The sequence below is a fragment of the Dermacentor albipictus genome, chromosome 1 (assembly GCF_038994185.2).
Source record: "Dermacentor albipictus isolate Rhodes 1998 colony chromosome 1, USDA_Dalb.pri_finalv2, whole genome shotgun sequence".
Classification (NCBI taxonomy): domain Eukaryota; kingdom Metazoa; phylum Arthropoda; class Arachnida; order Ixodida; family Ixodidae; genus Dermacentor; species Dermacentor albipictus.
The window spans coordinates 274,137,355-274,151,196 of record NC_091821.1 but is presented as its reverse complement, the minus strand read 5'-3'; the positions used below and the strand labels follow the sequence as shown (position 1 = coordinate 274,151,196).

General features: G+C 41.5%; 1 protein-coding gene and 1 pseudogene across 4 annotated transcripts in view; both read right to left on the bottom strand.

Annotated features, from left to right (window-relative positions):
* Nucleotides 1–216: 216 nt before the first annotated feature.
* Nucleotides 217–13,842, bottom strand: part of LOC135908770 (casein kinase I) — a 72,946-nt gene continuing 59,320 nt past the window's right edge. For 2 of the 4 annotated variants that reach the window (XM_065440611.1, XM_065440608.1), the window contains exons 6-7: nucleotides 704–769; nucleotides 217–411 (exon numbers count right to left, since the gene is read on the bottom strand). In XM_065440611.1, the coding sequence (XP_065296683.1) occupies nucleotides 753–769 (17 nt within the window). In that variant the 3' untranslated portion in view covers nucleotides 217–411; nucleotides 704–752. Of the gene's footprint in view, nucleotides 412–703; nucleotides 770–7,572; nucleotides 8,909–13,842 lie in introns of those variants that run through there. The other 2 variants (XM_065440609.1, XM_065440610.1) reach the window with 2 other exon arrangements.
* Nucleotides 6,795–6,974, bottom strand: LOC135908795 (U2 spliceosomal RNA; annotated as a pseudogene).

The window sequence follows — 13,842 nt, the reverse complement described above, 5'->3', positions numbered from 1 at the left end:
AGAGGCACTCCAGTTCGCTCACCAGGTCTTTTAAGGTGGCAAAGGGGACAAAGTGCGCACATATCGCCCAGAAAAGCCATGACAGTGAGCCTGTTTAGAAAAAAAAAAAAAAAAAACTGCTGAAAACAAAGGTGGGATATGTCCAAATCGCTAGGATTTGGAGCCGGCCTAGGGAGGGAAATGTGCCCGTGCCTGGCAGCCCAAGTAGCAGTTAAGTCAACTGAAGCGAGCTTTATTCTGTACAGACGTGCACACAAGGAGCAAGAGCAGGCTTCTGGAGGCCCTCCTGGTGACACGATTAACAGCAAGGGCTAGAACAGGCATGCCTACCTCAAGATCTACCAAGCCAGATGTGAAACTCAGCAAACTTCATTCATGGCCATTTCATTGACCCCAAACCCTAGCGGCCTCCTGCAGGCAAAGAGAGAAAAAAGCACACATTTGCTTTGTCAGAAACATCAATGGTACACTAACATGCAATAGTCTGGCAATAACATTTAAAAAAAATGAATACTATCTATACACACTACAGTATGAACAAAAGATGCTTCCCCTTTTTGATTCACTTGGGCATCACTTCTTTCTGCAAGCAGTGTGCCAAATTGTGTTCCCAACAACTGCCTATATTGTTAGTACCAAGAAAACACTGCCAAAAGCTCATGCCACTTGCTAACTCTGCCTGCAGCTGAACTCTTTTTTTCACCTTTTCAGGTGTAGTTTTGTTCCACAATGGTCATCATTTGAGAGAGCATCTAGGTGGTATTGCCAACTGGAAAGAACAGGAGAAATAGCTCTAAGGAGACACACCCATGAATAATGTTTATTAGGCGGTACAACTGCACAAGCCTTAATTCTTTAAAATGCTTCCCTGATTGCAGGAAAATAAAATGTTTACTTTATGTACTGCTAGAAAAAATAGATACATCAAAATATAAAGCTATAAATGAAATACACATGCAGAAAACTACTCAGAAAACCACTTCCTCAAAATTCACATAAACCCTACCAAACGCATAAGGAACAGAGAGAGAAAAAAAAGGGGGGGGGGGGGTCCTATCGTTGCAATGGGATTCACTGTGGTTTTCGACTCCAAATTGGACCCACTACAGTGGCGGCTCAGAGGCTATGACACTGCACAGCCAAACCACGATGACCACATTATGATGGGGGTTGAATACAAGACACGTCCGTGTACTGTTGCTTGGGGTTGTACCCCAAGTGGTCAAAATAATTTTCACTACAGTGTCCCTCATAACCAACAATGCAGTTCTGGGATGTTACACCCCATAATTTAACTGCGAGTTGGAGCACACCAAAAAAAACTAATTAGATGGTTGGACCAGGCTGTCAAACAAAAATGTATTTGGTTTCAGTTCAGCTCTGGAACAAAATTATAGTTTGAACCACTTCATACAGGTTCATAATGGTTTGTAATTAAGGATAATGAAGAGTTTTAGAAAACATTTTTCAGCCTCACTAGCAAATTTATTTGATCAAACAGTAGTTTTTTGTTACTCTTATGTGACACAGACCAATGCATCTCTGGTGTCTTCATAACATGCACTAAATTTAATACTGTGTGATAGATGTGCAGACATGCGTACTGCGATATATTTTATGTATTAAAGCACAGAAGTAACTGGACCACCATTGCATTTGGTTGCCTGCTTTGGGAATGAGTATCTCGAAACTGGTGCCATCTCAAGAATTAGAGATCCAAATATGCCTAGTGAACCCACTCCGGCTACAATTCATAAATTGCACTATGTGCCATAAAGTAATTAATTTTAAAAATCTGTAAATTATAATTGTGAACTTTGATTTCCAGTGCAATGTCCACCTCTTCCAGCTTAAGGACTAGAATTGTGCTATCTGCCAGAGGCGATTTTTAACCCTTAGAGATCAATTTATTTCGCCAAATGCGACCCCTCGGGGTTGATTTCTTGAATTCCAAATTTAAGATATTCACTGACTTATTTAAAAAAAAGATCCCCGCAATTTTTTTAGTGACCATTCAGTTACAAAAAAAAAAATACTTGCTGTAGGTAAACGTGCATTGTTTATTCATGAATACAGATGGGCTTGCACAAATACTTATGAATTAAAAAAAGTAGGTACACTGAAATACATATATTCCGATTCAGCACTAGGGCAGTAGTCTGTAACAAAGGAATCGCTGCTTAACTTGCAGTAGAGCCATGAACATGATGCACCATGGCATAATCGAACAACATACGTGAGTGCATGCTAAGAAAGCTCTGTGGTTGTGCACCCATCAGAAAAACCGGACGAGTCAGAAACTTGCAGTAATCCTTTTCAATCAGTTTTCGCGATTCTCAAGAAAAGCTACGCAGACATGGCAGCATCGTTTGTATATATCAGTGCCCGCGTGTGAACCGATGTAATCGCAGCCTTGTGAGTAATAAACAAGCGAGCATCTAGCGGTGACCCTTCGAGAGATTAGAAACAAGGTAGATGTCAGTCCTCGCGAGGGCAAAAAACTGACACGGCCCGCGAGACTAAACCAAAACTAACCGCCATACACCCACGCAAGCAGTTGCTGAAACGCCTGCATAAGAAAGCTGTGGGATGAAAACTATTAGACTACAGAGCGGGGGGGGGGACACTTTCTTGTATCTAACACAGGGCAACATAGAGTTGAAAAATTAGCGCATTTTACATACACACAGAATGCGTCGTAAACATACGACATGGACCATTTGGGACTTGTTCACAGCGCCATACATTTACATCTTGGACCCTCGAAGGGTTAAAAATTCTGTAATGCTTAAAAAAAGAAAACCCGTATATTTTTCCACATTATTTTAATACGAGTGAACTCGTACGCTTTCATCTAACCCAATTATCTACTGAATGCCTAGGCCCCTTTTCTGCTTGTGCTTAGCATGTGGCTTTATAGAGAAACTGACAAGATCTGCTGTACCTATTTACATGTTGCACATTCAAGGCACACAAAGCCTCAACCTCGTTGGCATGAACTGAACTGTGCCAAATAGTGCAAGTAGCTAACATATTACTTTTCCAAAGCAGCACTCTCAGGGCCAAGACATTCTTAGGAGATTGTATGGGTGGAACAAGTGTGCATGCATTAAACAATACAATCGACATGATGTTCATTGCACAATGACAGTGATAAAAAAACATGGTAAGGGATGGCTTTGTTGGAAGAGAAGAATTCATAACGCTTATGCAGTAGTGAGTAAAACAACATTTGAATGAGTTAACTGAAAACATCTTTCACCAAGACTTCATTCGGATGATGTGACACGTCCTAATGATGGGGGTAGTTTTTCGGTAGTAGTTTCAGCTGCTCACAACGGTATTCTGTAAAGGTGCCGTCGCAGATTACTATTGTCTGAGCTCCGCCGACAACAGTGGCCTTTGTCATCAAATTGTGATGTCAATTGGCTACAAACATACTCAGGATGAGAGCACAACCCACAAATTAATTATTAAAAGTAAATGTTACCAAAGTGTTGCGAGAGGCTTAACTATTACGGAAAATGAGCTCTACGGAAGCCCACAGGGTGGATGCCATATGCAGTGTTCCTGCACTTCAAGTTGTCGATTAATTTGGTCTTGTGCCCTACAATCTGCTAGATCCTTGGTCAGGTTGGATTGTAGGATGACCACCACAGAGCGGCTTTGGTCTCGGATTCGATCTGCAGGCTGGGAAGAGCTTTTCTTCAACTGCAAAACTTTGAGAAACCCTCATCGGTTTCCTTTGTTGCTTCATGCTATAGTTGGGTGGATATTTTCCCTTTCGGGCTTAGCTATTCTTGATTCTAGAATTGTGCATTAGACTACTGGATCGAATCATTCAAGAAATTAGTTAAACTCGAGTAACTTGAATATTTGCAAAACCCTAAATGTAACTTGCCTCTCTTTCTGCTCCACTGCCACCATGTGCTTGAGGTACATCAAAGCTCAGACTGGGGACTAAGCTAACACTGATTACTGCTAAAAAAGCACAGAGCAAGAAAAAGCTTATCTATGAAATTCTTAGTGGCTTACATTAAATGCTGCAAGAGCAGCATGCAGTAATTTACAATGTACAGTTAGGGCCAATGGCAAACACAAATTGTAAGGTTGAAGCATCTGTGCTAAGCATGCAAGGAAAGAGGGCTAGATATAAAACAGTGCAGTTTTTTGTCGACTACGATGCAGCACATCTTGTCAGAGGGTTGCAAGGCATCTTAGCCAAATCTAATAGCTGAATAGATATAGCGGTCATCCAAGCATCTTGAGCCTTGATGCATCGGCACATGTACTCTCAACCTCTGTAGTCAATCTACATACACCATGGAAGCAGATTCCTGGCCAGCTGCATTACATGCATTACTTGCATTACATTGCAGACCTATCTATTTATCTGCAACACTGTCGGTCTTATTGCAAGACCATAGCAGGGGCAATTAATACAGTGCAGTAGCAGACAAATATACATATTCTTCACGGGCAGCAACATATCAAATACAGGTAGGCAAAAGTGATAAATTAGATATATAAGGATACGTCGTTGACAATGGCAGGCCCAACTTCACAAGCAGTCAACTTTGCATGCATGACAAATTGTAAAAATGATTTTTAAAGGTTAGCAGACCAACTAATACACTGCTACTGTGGATTCATCAAATGCTCCATCTGTGACGAAAATGATGACAATGAATGAGTACTAGTAATATGACCCAGATGATTCCATTCGCTAATAGTGAGATGAAAAAAAAGAATTCTTGGATGTGTCATTATGGCATACATACTCGGTTAATGTGCATGGGTGTTTGTGCCGCGATGGCCGTGATTGCGAGTAGGTTGAGTGAGTTACTACTGTTGCAAAAAAAGAAACCATGCCACCTAATGTGTCAATGAACTTTCTACACCATGTGCTGGTCCACTGTCGGCCAGTTCATCATGAAGTAATAATAATAATACTTGGGGTTTTACGTGCCAAAACCACTTTCTGATTATGAGGCACGCCGTAGTGGAGGACTCCGGGAATTTTGACCACCTGGGGTTCTTTAACGTGCACCTAAATCTAAGCACACGGGTGTTTTCGCATTTCGCCCCCATCGAAATGCGGCCGCCGTGGCCGGGATTCGATCCCGCGACCTCGTGCTCAGCAGCCCAACACCATAGCCACTGAGCAACCACGGCGGGTCATCATGAAGTGGTAGACAACTATGCAAATGGGTTATGCAAATGGGGGAAATAGCAAAACATAGTGTCCAGTATAATATGCAATGAGAAAGGCACTGCTCCCAACTGTTGGAAATCTCATACTATATCTTGTGGCTTCGTGACAAGGCTATGAAATACTGCGCTCGTGCATCGCCTGAAAGCTAAGTAGTCCATCTGTCAGATTTAAAAAAAAAAAAAAAAAAATTACATGGCAACCAGTAATGGTGACGCACGAAGCCACCTTTCGTACAACACATACATGCACTGTATCAAAGTGGCGAGCACTGGAAACAGTTTACACGGTGTGGAATCAGTCGATGGGCGTGTATGGTACAGTGCAAGTAGCCAGGAGCATAGTCGATCTGGACACAAACAACATTGTTGCTGTTGAATGTAATGTATCATTGTTTGAAAAGTCCTTAGAAATGTTCTTTGTGCAACCTCTCCTGCTTTGGCAGCATAGCTGCCTGCAGTATTTAAAAAAAAATTACATTACCAATGCAATGTCGACAAGGTGCTCACAACGGTATTCTGTTAAGGTGCCGTCGCAGATGACTACTGCTCGAGCTCCACTGACAACAGTGGCCCCTGTCATCAGATTGTGGCAATGTCAAGTCTTAACGGTTTGCCAATGGCCGTAAAATAGTGTAATCATTGAGAGAACAATGAGTTTGTTGTCACAGTGTAACAACATGATGGCTGCATCTCCACATTTAACAGGCTGCCGTGGAATTTTTCGCAACTAATTTCTGCACATGCTGCTCACACCTATTGTCTACATTGGCACCTGGGGCCACCATTCATCAATTGCTTCAGATTAGTCGAAAACATACGAGACATCAAAATCTCAACTTTGCAAGACACACAGGTTTGCAGATATGAGCAACATCATGCTGGCATGAGCCTGCAGGCACCTTCAATAATAGTGACTGGGAGACAGTATCGTAGAGCATCTGGTTCTTGATCTTTGTGAACTCTTCGTCATGCATGCAGTTTGATACCATACTAGTGTAGTATTGTATGAGCACACTGTGTACACAGTTTTCTGGTGAAACACATAGACACTATGTGTGCGGACACACGACAGCTCAGAAAGACTTCGCAGACACAACCACAGGGGCTATCCTTTATTGGTTGTTTGGCATAGAGGCAAATAGTGCATCTCAGAAATTAAATGTCAGCATAGCAATACGTACAGATTTACCCATATATATAGTTACATTAATTGGCAGCATTTGGGAATGGTGACATAGGGATGTTGGCACCGTGCCGTGTTGCCGATTTTTGAATTGGGATTACCTAGAAAGTTTTTCACCAGCACAACTGGTTTTTCCCTCACACTGCCGACGCCAGCTCAACCTACGTACCATTTGCTGGTTTTCCTGATCTCCATAAATCGGTGCATTATAAGGTGCACTGAAAGTGCTCTGCCAGGCATTCATGCATGGCAAGCAAATCCATTCCTTTATTCCTTAAAGGGACCGACAGCCAATTTTCATGGTAACAGTTGTTTTTTACAACAAAGCTGTATATGGCTAGGTTCTGAAGAAAAATTGCGTGCGTCTATCGAGCCGTGTAGATCGAGAATTTCTCCCCATACGTGGGCCGATACTGAAGATGGTGCAATACCGTGCCGACCTGCAGTGGAGGTGAAGCAAGCTTTAAGCACCCCGCCAACTTGCAAAAATAATTTTGATATCTTAGGTCCAAATACAACCCGTATCAGATACCAAGCTGATAAGAACAGATACTACACGTTGGCCCACATCAGCCATGTCTAAATTCGCACCGCCCTCTCTTTGTCGGCGTTCCAAGCGCTTGCGTATCTCCTTTCTTTTCCTTCCGCTCTCCCGTAGTGCCAGTCCTGTAAGTGTGCTGCCCGCCAGGACCAATGCAAACCGTCCATGTGGCCCCGATCCCACAAACTTGGAACATTTCACCGGAGCAATGGCCAGGTTTCAAAGGGAATTTGTGGGGAACCAATTGTGTGTGGCCTGTGTTGTGTGTGACCGCTTGAAGTTTTCAAGTGACCTCGCAACCATTACTGCACTGCGGGACGTCGACCAAGGCACAATCGCCTTGCCCACGGTGAAGCAGTGTGTGCCCTCAGAATGCAGTGAGGTGCGTGTCTGTTCTATGTGCCAGAATTCGTTAGTAAAAGGTATTGTGCCACGTTTTGCAACAATACATGCGTATGTATACCCCCCTTTGCCTCATCATCTTCCAAGGCTCAACATCGTGGAGGAGTGACTAGTCACGCTTCGCCTTGCATTTATGTGCATACAGTGTTTGGCACACAACAATGGGCAATTTGCCATTAAGGCCACATGCACAGCTTCACTCGTCATCCACCTTCACAGAGTAAAATGGCTCTGAATTTTAAAAAAATTTTATTTTTCAACAAACCTTACCAGAGAGTGTCCAATCCTAGAGTGGTAATGTGGAAATATTGTGGAAAAATTTTTTTTCAGAATTTTTTTATCTGCAGTCGCAATCGTGTTTATGAAGTCATATGCTGGAAACATGCTGAAAACAGTGATAGGTTAGCACGATAGCGACTCTACATAGCATCATTGGGAAGTGGTTAGGATATGTCAGTACGATTTTGCCACAAAGACAGCACTGCTTGTTAGCACAACAGACTTTTCTTTTACATCATAATACACATACAACAAAATGGAAATGCATATATATTGTAAAGACTGCAATTTTAAGCAATACATAGCGTGCACTTGATAACAGCCAATTGCAGTAATCTGCAGTTACGTTGCCATAATCCAGCTCTAGTATGAAGGTTTTACTGCAAGTGGCTCGAGATGCCATTTTTCGCGACTTTCTGTGCTAACTTGCAATTATAATTCGTACCTAAACTGTAACCAGCATGCTTGATTTCATCACCATAAATCATGGTCATCTTATTCCCATCAAAATCTCTTGACACGTTTTGGGTGGTTGTCAGACTCTTAAAGGTATGTATTTTGTCATGTAGATTTCTACATAGTGCTGGGTTGTTCGTAGGCTACTAATACACCGTACGAATAAATAATTTGCAACAGCAGCACGAAGATTTTAACAGTATACAAAACTTTATACGAGACCTTTCAGTAAATTTAAACCATGAAAGGTTTGTACTCTACGTATCGCCACTTTATTTTGTTTTCATTATGTTTGTAATTTTGCATGTAGTACTTGCCACAACACCCCCCTCCCTCTCACACATCTCAGAACTGGTTTTAAAGCGCAAGCCCTCCCAGACTTAACTGACCGTGGCTGCTGCTGTGTTGCCAAACAGCTCACACAAAACATGGTACCCATATCAAATTGGCTTACATGTAGCCCAATTACACTACCCAACAGATGTGCCAGTGGCTGGCCCTCTTCAATACAGAATTACGCATTGAAACAACAAACGGTACCTTAATATCCTCAGTGCACGAAATATGCGCCTTCAAGCACACAACTCCTTTATTAAAGTGAAGCTTTCTATGCCTTCTTTCCCAAGGTTTCGCGCATCTGCTCGGTTGGCTTCTTGCTGAGTAAGGTGGGCCGGCCCTGGAGATAGTGCAATAGTAAACTGGTCTGATCCCGAAGATGGCGTGATGAAAAAGTGGGCAGACCGCAGTGACAAGTGTAATCCGCAGTTGCGTGGTTCGCGTGGTGGGGGTTTCCACATCTTGCTGATTTGGCAGGCAGGCATGTAATCGCTATGCTGCAAAACACGTTGCAGAAGATGAACAATTTGTTTCATTTATTTAACTGCTTCATATAGATTCCAAAATATGCATTAGACCTGAACAAGTTTTTTTTTTCTCTACAAAAGTGGCAACTGTATTCCCCATTCTTGTGTGCACTACGAAGCAAATTGGGCTCAATTCCAAATCAGTATGGTCAAAACTGAACTAAATATAGATACAAGCGAAGGTACTGTGGCAATCACATTTCAGCGACTAGTTTTGTCAGCATAGCTGGCATGAAAGCCTGTCACACTGTAACTAGATGTCAGTCCACCGAGTGATCATTGGCATCAGTGTCCTGCCTAAGAAGTATCTATCGACGAAAAAAGAAAATGACTAAAACGACTGATAAATATACAAAAACAATTCAGTTCACTTTCATGCCGCTGTGTATGTTGCACAGCTCGACGCCGAACATTATGTTTCTCATGGCATCTGCTAAGGCGGCACCACAGCGCAATGCAAAAGGTGAATTATCAGCACTTATCTAATCACAAACTAGCAGCAATCATAGGATGTGACCACTGCAACTGGCAACATGATGCATGATCAAAGCTAAATTTCTGAAGTAGACAAGAAGCATTTTGACATGCTGAAAAGGTACGCTATATAACATTTAGGTCTTCAGCAGTAAGTTGCGCCTCTAAAGGTTGGCTGTAGCTTGTTTGTGTTCCTAAATTACATTTTGCCACTACTAACAGGCACACTCTGCATATCACAAAATACAATTTTTTTGCTATGTTTTATTTGTATTGGAAAACAAGTTTGCAATGTTATTGTGCTACATTTTGATAAGCTTTAGACTCCCAGCTTATTAAAAAAGAACAAATGAGTTTCCTTCATCAGGCTTGGATGCATTACAAGATGCTCATTGAAAACAGACTTCGTCCAATAACTAAGGGGGCTTTACGACTGCTTTGTCAGACATAGTAACGCTATAGTAGCAATAAAACGACAAAATCATTAGGCTGGTCACAGCGGAGAACCAAGCTAAGGGCAACGCGCCCAACTGTCACACACCCATTTAGAAGAAATCCTGTGCCTAAATTCTGTGGCGAGATGCAGTGATGCTCCAATCAAGGCTGATCAGCACTGTGGCCACTAATCATCCATTCATGTGCTTGTCCACTCTCGCAAAATTGCAAACTGCAACTTGCTATATGAAGGCACAACAAAGAGACATAAAAAAGAATATGAAGATCTCGTGCAGTGCAGAAAATGACGTTATGCAAAGCATTTCGCAGGTGGCCAATTACCTCATTTACTGCCCCACAAGGTGTTACCAGATATCAATTTAATGCAAGCAATTGTATGTATGCGACAACAATGGATTGATGGTGATGATGACTGACTTATTGTGCAACAATAAAAAAAGAAAAAACCTGTGCTAATGCTGAAGGTAGTGCACAGGGTAAACTGGACATTTCTTTAATGCAGTGCGATGTCAAATGTGTCACAAAACACTAGTTGCCACAGGGAAACTGGCAAGCACACTGGTGCTAAGTGATATGACAGATGGGCCTAACAGGCACTATTGTTTTAATATCTGAGACTCCTCTGCATGACTACTGCAGCAATCATTGGAGTTACGATGAAATAGGTGAGATATTGCTTGGTACTATTATAAAGAATTGCAACTGCTTACATTAACCCTGTAAAGCCCTAACACAGTTCCACATCAAGCAAAATTTGCACTTGCTCACCTTTATTTCTGGCCACGAAAAGTACATTTGTACAAAAGAAACGTAATGTTAAAGAGTAAGAATTTCATTTGTACATTAACTATCCACAACTGAAAATTTGCTCCAAAATATAAAAATGTGACTATATAGGCTAGGCGTTAAGCTTCCTGTACTTAGATCGGAATTTTCAGGTATCAAATTCAGCGTAGCAAAAATGACACGTGTGGCATTACAGGGTTATACACAGAAAAGATTTCTATCTAGTTTCAATCTCAGTTCAAACTCTGATTAGCTGTCAAAGGGGTTGCATTTTTCTGGCTTTTTGGTGTGAAACAGAGCTTGCACAAAGCATTATATGCTTTCATCACAAAAACAACACTTCAAGCAGAATAATAAAGAAGGAAGAACAAAACTTAGTGAAACATACTAATGTATGCCTGTCCTATTTTTTCAAACTGAGTCATGACCATATAGTGCGTCATGAGATAGCTTTGACATGCTGATGCATGGTCTCAAGAACATGCATGGTCTCAAGAATTTGAAAAAAGGATGTGAGCAAAGTTTTTAAAAAACAAGCTCGGCCTGTTGTCATATGCAAATGAGCTTGTGGTTGTAGCCACAGGTCTTTCACCTCGCATTAACACAGAGATGTGCAAGCTTCAAGAGATGACAAGAGGCATGAAACTGCTATGAATTTGTTAAGAGCACATAGTCCAGTGAAACATTTAAGGGTGCTTCATTTCTGAAATGAGAGTTGTACTGTATTTCGCTAGTAGGCACATTGTCCTTCAAACTGAAAATGCCTTTCTAAAGCTTCCCTTACCACCTGAGTCAATATCTTCTATAATTTGTGCTCTCTCATTGTGGCCAAATACAGTGATCATAACTTTACTGACAGACCTTCGAGGCTTGGCATTCTGGGTCCTGAAGAACCAGAATGCCATCACTGCAATGCCCGTTGTTTGCCATCCGACAATGACAAAGCCACTGCACAATGTTCTAACGAAGCTGTGCTTTTGATGCATCCACTTTGCACTTGATCAACATTCTACTATTGACAATTTTATAGAACAATGTGGTCGAATAATATGCTTAGCGACTCGGCATACACTTGAGCCATGACTTCACATGCTGCCAATATTACGGCACAAATGCTATCAACAGCTTTTGGGGTTATGATGTTTGTTTTAGTATGATGGCTTTGGTCTGAAATCCTGGTTTCTAAACATTCTTTTATATCAACAGTGGAATATGAATAATGCTTGTCACTTAATGCCTTCATCATGCAATCAATTTATATTACCAGTTCTCTTCCTTGCAGCAAAACAAGCTTGAACTAATAGGGTGTCTACCAAGTCGACGTTTCCAAATTTCCTATGTTTCCCAGCTTTTGCCCGAGTACCTTTGTAAAATTCCCTGAGCAACACAGTACGTTTTATATCGAGACAGATTGACACAACAACGCCTGATACAAGCATGCTTAAGAATAAAAATGACTTCGTATAGGTGCACAAATATCAAAATTGTGTCTGCAGGTCCAATTAAGATAGAGGTTAGAGGTTAGTAAAATCCACAGTGAATCACATAACTTAGAAAATAATTGTAAGAACTACTGAAACTGAACTGATATGAATAATTAAAAAAAGCTGCACGGAGGCAGTTAATAGGAGGCAGCTATAGGCCCCAAACTGCAAATTGGCAATCCCACAACGGCAACAATGGTTGTATGCTCGGGGCACTTTGACTACTATTTGCCAAGTAAGGAAACTTAACCCATTTGGTGTTTTCCTTGAGGGTGAAATTGCAGCAAAGGCCCTTAATTATTTTGCTTCACAAACATGCCTTCGAAACTCCAGTAAAAATATATAACCATTTTGCCTTTCAACATGAATGACGAGCGGTAAGAGTAAGAATTTCCCACTTTCAATACTTCAATACTTTCCCACTAAAACAATTGGCTATGTTTAATGGAACCATCCTTAGTATTCAGCATTTAACTTGTCCCAAGACTAATGTGTATGCATGAGGCAAAATACGTTTTATTACAGATCCTGGATTATTTAAAATGTATCACACACTGCCTTAAAACATTCATCAATGTCTTTTTCACGCACTTGGTCACATTCTCGACAAACCTCGTATGGTTGGTTCTATGCAGAGAACAGAAAAACACTAAGGAATCACTTTGGTTCAAAGGATGTTGCGTCAAATCTGGGGCTTAAAGGGACACTAGAGAGTTCTAGAATAGGGGCCCCAATAGTTTAGGGCCCCATAGAGCTTTGCGGGTGTTAGTGTTCGGGCACGCAGGAGTGAAGAGTTTTAGAATAAGGCTTTGCGTTTGCGGATAGCATCTTGCGCTGACAGCACCACTACCGCATCAAAGGAAAAGCTATTAGAAATAATTAAATAAAATATACCATTTCATGATACGAATAGTAATTTTGACTTGCATGTATTCGCATTTAATTAAAATTCAGATGTTATTCTGTAAGCAGCAAACAATTAGTTGCACTTAGTTTTGAGCAAACCAACTTTCCGTGCCTTCACCAGCCAAGCTTAGCCGTTTTAGGCCTACAAGCAACAAAATCCACAATCGAATTCGGAATCAGCACCGTCTAATGAATCAATCTTCACAACACATGCTAGTTGAGGGAAAGCGATAACCGCAGTCACTTCTCCTAGCTTGCGAACTTCACGCGTTACCATGAATCGAACCCAGTTTGGTACTAGGTTAGAGCCGTCGCTTAGATGGGTGCTGCCATGTTTGATGACGTAAAGCTTTTGGGGCCGCTATTCGGGCTCTCGCTAAATCGGTGAAATAGCGTTCCCAACGCAATATCCAAACGCAGTTTGCGTCTCGCACGTGCGCAGCAGCTTTGACGCTATTTCTTTGTGGCCCCTATTCTAAAACTCTTTTATACTAAAGGCAAATACTAAGCCGATGTGCACTGTTTAACTAAAACAATTAGCTACGTTTAATGGAATCACCCTTAATATTCAGCATTTAACTTGTCCCAAGATTAATGTGTATGCAAGTAGCGAAACATGTTTCATTACAGATCCTGGACAGTGTCTTTTTCACGTGCTTGGTCACATTCTCGACAAACCTCGTATGGTTGGTTCTATGCAGAGAACAGAAAAACACTATGGAATCACTTTGGTTCAAAGGATGTTGCATCAAATCTGGGGCTTAAAGGGACACTAAAGGCAAATACTAAGCCAATGTG